Below are 4587 nucleotides of genomic sequence, written 5' to 3'. Positions count from 1 at the left end.
GCAACGCGTAAAAAGACAGTGTAAGTCATTATAATCCGTAATTATGTCCCCATTGGATGCAACAAATGCCTCGTTTATGATGGGTTTTAATGTTTTTGTCTCGTCGCTCCGGCTGGACAGGGTATCACAATATGGTAAGGGGCGTAACATTTCCGTCACACGCTTGAGGTATTCGGCCAATCACAATGCACTGGATAGCTGGCCAATCAGAGCACACCTTGCTTTTCAGACCGATGAGCTTTGTAAAAATCGACGCGTTTCAGAAAGGAGAGGCATAGAGGAGAAACATTAATGTACAGTATGTGGAAAATAATGTGTTTTTTGAACCTTAAACCGCATAAACACATTTCATTACACAAAATAATGTTCTTTTTAGCAACATCATATGACCCCTTTAAGTAAAGACTGCCTGAGAAAAACGAGCAGTCCCGATTCAGTATCTGCGGTCAGATGAGATGTTGTCAGGCTTAATGTCAGTCTCATTATTCTATCGTTACTTTTGTAACTTGTTATGAAATAAAAAAGTCTCTCACCTCAGAAAAATTTACTATCCTGTCCTGTCAGACGTTATACTGTGCTTGTAGCACGCACTCTACAATTGCTCGCGCAAATGTGGCAGCGCACGCTGTACATCATTTCACTAAAGCACAAAAGAAACTACGAGTATGCAATGTGTGAAATAAAAGTAAAGTACCAATAAATCACATAACTGGTACTTTGTGTGTTAGCTGGGAAGGATTTTCATGAAGGTATGATATTTTTTTTAAACAAATTATATATATACATATATATATATATATATAAAATAACTGGTACTTCGTGTGCTAGCTGGGAAGGATTTGCATGAAGGTATGATATTTTTTTAAACAAATTTCATCAAACAGATTTATATATATATATATCATAAAGTGGGTCACGGCTTGATGACCATGGGAAAATGTGGGTCCCATGGCCAAACCAGTTGAGAAGCACTGCTCTATGCAATCCCAGCCGAGGAATAGGGGAAATCTAGTGAAATGATCAGTCATTAAAATTTTTTATTTATTTTTTTTAAATGTAATGTATATACTTTTTAACCACAAATGCTCGTCGTGCACTAGCTCGACTTCACGCATTACGTAGTCACGTGGGAAAGATCACACATGACGTAGGCTGAAGCACCGACCCAGCGTTTACAAAGCGAACGTGCAAAGAAAGTCAAACGCCCTTTACAAAAAAAGGTAAAACAACGATGTCGGACGATTTTGAAGTTAGAGGAGAAAATGAGATGGAGTTTTTCGCCCTACCCTACCTTTCTGAACCGGAGTACACAGATGAAGAGCTAACTGCACGTGATCTTTCCAACGTGATTACGTAATGCGTGAAGTCAAGCTAGTGCAAGACGTGCATTTGTGGGTAAAAAGTATAACATTTTTAATTTTTTTTAGAAAATGACCGATCGTTTCGCTAGATAAGACCCTTATTCCTCAGCTGGGATTGTGTAGAGCCCTCTGAAGCTGTATTGAAACTGCAATTTGGACCTTCAACCCGTTGGCCATTATTGAAGTTCATTATATGGAGAAAAATCCTGGCATGTTTTCCTCAAAAACCTTAATTTCTTTGCGACTGAAGACAGAAAGACATGAACATCTTGGATGACATGGGGTGTGTAAATTATCAGGACATTTTTATTTTGGAAGTGAACTAATCCTTTGCATTTTGAAATTGTGTTCAAATACAAAACAGTTACTTTAAATTGTAATAATATTTCACAATATTACTGTTTTGACTGTATTTTAAATGGTAGTGTATACACCATATAAATATAATCTAATACAAAAATTAATATCATAGTGTGGCAAAGTGTCAACAGTTCTGAAGCTGCACTCATCAAAAGCCGCTTTTCCACCATCGCGCTGAACGGTTCTCATTGCATAACCGTTCCATTCCGCGCCAATCCGAGCCTGCTGGTACAGTTATGGTTTCGTTTTCCACTGCGGAGCTGATAACGGATCTCTTTGGAATGCAATTCAAATGCGTCAGTCGTTACCGTGGTAACACAAGTGTTTACATATGATATGAGGTGTAAATAACCACCGCGTTATGGAGGATGATCAGAAATGTCTGTAAATTTTATTACTAATTTGTGTTTACATTGCTCAAAATAGCGCGCTTAGCAAGCTACGGAGAAACTAGCAGCCAGGCAACAGACAAGTGACAGATCTTGAGTGGCGACGTCACGCACACGCACTCTACCAGCACAGCTCAGCACGGTTGTCTAACCGTGCCGAGAACGGTTTGTAATCGTGCCGCGCGTACCAGGCTCACGTGGAAATACAACTGGAACTGTACCTGACAGTTCTTAGAACCGTTCGGCCCGATAGTGGAAAAGCGGCTAAAGTGTGCAGCACAATTTTAATTAGAGCAGCAAAAACATAAGTGATCAACAAAAAAATTGATATGTTATCCTGTTGTTCCTGACAATAAGCATTTAATTGCTTAGTTTCAGAAAAAGAAGGCTTTTTTGGCTCAAAAACACTGAATGCCGTTTTGAGCTTATTATCAATATTGTACGGAGCCTGACCAAGAGAGATGAGTTCTAATATATGAAAACTAATGCTGCACCTACCTAATATTGCACTGTTGAGTGTTGAGCAGACAGGCTCTCTCTGGATGGAGTCTAGCTGGTAGCCCACAGGGCTGTTCCAGGGATCTGAATATGCCAACAGACTGAACGCATCCTGCCGGAATGTAGACAGTAAGAGGTTTTAGTATAAAACACACATATATATATATATATATATATATATACACCTCCATGTTTACAGGTCATTACCACTATAACCAAAATACATTGTGTATGCATATGTTTTTCTAAATCATATATGTGATTACAGGTACAAACACCACCTATATCCAACTTTTAGAATGAGTGTATATTGAAGGCAGTACCTTGAGCATCTTCTTATTGGCGGAGTTTTTGCCCCGCTCACGGCGCAAGTGTTCACTCATGCTCTGTAGCTCTCGGCCGAACTGAATCATCCTCTCAATGGCTGCCTGGCTCCCTCCACACAACTGCCTCTTAGACTGAGCACTATCCACTTCTGTGTACATCACATTTAATTCATTTAAAATGGTGCACGTGATTCATTTGCATAACATAATTGACTAAAGTCACACACACAACACCCTTTGACCCACAACAAATTTCATTGCAGATACACAGGAATTTAACAGAAGACTGAGCCCAATTAATGTTCTCACCCATATCTGCATCACATTCCTCCAAGTCTATCCCATGAGTAGAGCTGCCATTCAGAAATCCATTTGAAGAGGATTCAGACACTCCGTTTGAGAAGTGATCAACCTCCATCTCCACCTCAGCACTGCGAGGAAGAGTTAACATTTACACATCAGGCTTATTTTGTGCTGTACAGCTACTATGTTCTTATATGGTTTGCCCTTCGGAATTAAAGTTGTGATGAAACAGAAGTCGTGACAGAGCTTATCTTTTGTATTATGAGGTACATCCGAGTAGTGCAGGGATTTGGTTCTATCTATGAATTTTGAGATGTGGGCACTGCACTCAAAAATGAATGTGAGCTTGTGGAGGGGAAGATTTTGACTAAATGATTGGAGAAGTCTGTCATTTCAGTTATGACTTTTTAAATATACATTACAGAGGCAAAAAAAAAGTACAAATATCAAACATATACACAGATGAACTGTTCACAATTCTATAACATGCATACACAAAACACAGAGAGGATTTTTATTTCATGTCAACTTTAAGGATATTTCAATGCGCTATGGAACAAAGACGTACCTGACGTTGGTCTGCTGGCCCCGACTGCCGTTCAGGACACCAGGCTCAGGGCTTGGTATGGTAGGCGGACATGACTTGTGACTATGGGCCGAGGTGTGGCCTTTACTTGATGAAACTCCATTACAGTAATTACTATCAAAACCTGGAAAAAGAGGGAAGCACAAATGATCAGTGATAACATCTCCTATCCATGATCAACAAGTCATTCTGGTCTAGAATTAGCCTTGATTTGAAAATGATCTAAATCAGCAGTTCTCAAACTTTTTGACTTCAAAGCCCATGTCTGTCCAAGACAACATTTGAAGGCCCTCCTATCTAAGCCGACATGCATTCTGTTGCATTAAACATGATGTCAGTTTAATGATGTACATCTTTATTTTTGGTGTTTTTCAGCATTTTAATTATGCAAATATAACTCAATTTAAATCATTTAAAAACTTTTAGGGGCCCCCTGGTTGAGATCCACTAATCAAAATGGCTGTTTCAATGAAGACTACATAAGGGGCTAATGCACCAGGTAGTTACAAGAACTCATTAATAGAAACTAGCAACCAGGGCGGTCCCCCGAAAACTAAATTTTTCCCTAGGGCCATTTTCCATTGCATTTGCACCACCAATTCATGGACTTAGTTTGTGGAGTTAGTATATGTAAACTGTGTGTTTAGACAGCTTTTTAAAAATGGTGGGTGCCGGAGTTTCATATGGCATACGTTCGGCTAATCAAGTACACTTATACCTCTGGCAGTTCCTATTGTGCTGGGTTACACCCTACTCTGAAGTAG

At 39.4% G+C, this 4587-nt stretch overlaps 1 protein-coding gene across 1 annotated transcript in view; it reads right to left on the bottom strand.

The window, feature by feature from the left end:
• The window catches only part of LOC107751564 (ran-binding protein 9-like), a 20783-nt gene that overhangs the window by 4420 nt on the left and 11776 nt on the right, over positions 1-4587 (bottom strand). The window contains exons 10-13 of the mRNA XM_016567308.1: positions 3806-3947; positions 3244-3365; positions 2932-3083; positions 2609-2720 (exon numbers count right to left, since the gene is read on the bottom strand). Of these exons, the coding sequence (XP_016422794.1) occupies positions 2609-2720; positions 2932-3083; positions 3244-3365; positions 3806-3947 (528 nt within the window). The remainder of the gene's footprint in view (positions 1-2608; positions 2721-2931; positions 3084-3243; positions 3366-3805; positions 3948-4587) is intronic.

Source organism: Sinocyclocheilus rhinocerous, unplaced genomic scaffold (assembly GCF_001515625.1).
Source record: "Sinocyclocheilus rhinocerous isolate Xijiao unplaced genomic scaffold, SAMN03320098_v1.1 scaffold3000, whole genome shotgun sequence".
In the NCBI taxonomy this organism is placed as follows: domain Eukaryota; kingdom Metazoa; phylum Chordata; class Actinopteri; order Cypriniformes; family Cyprinidae; genus Sinocyclocheilus; species Sinocyclocheilus rhinocerous.
This window is presented reverse-complemented; position numbering and strand designations above follow the sequence as displayed.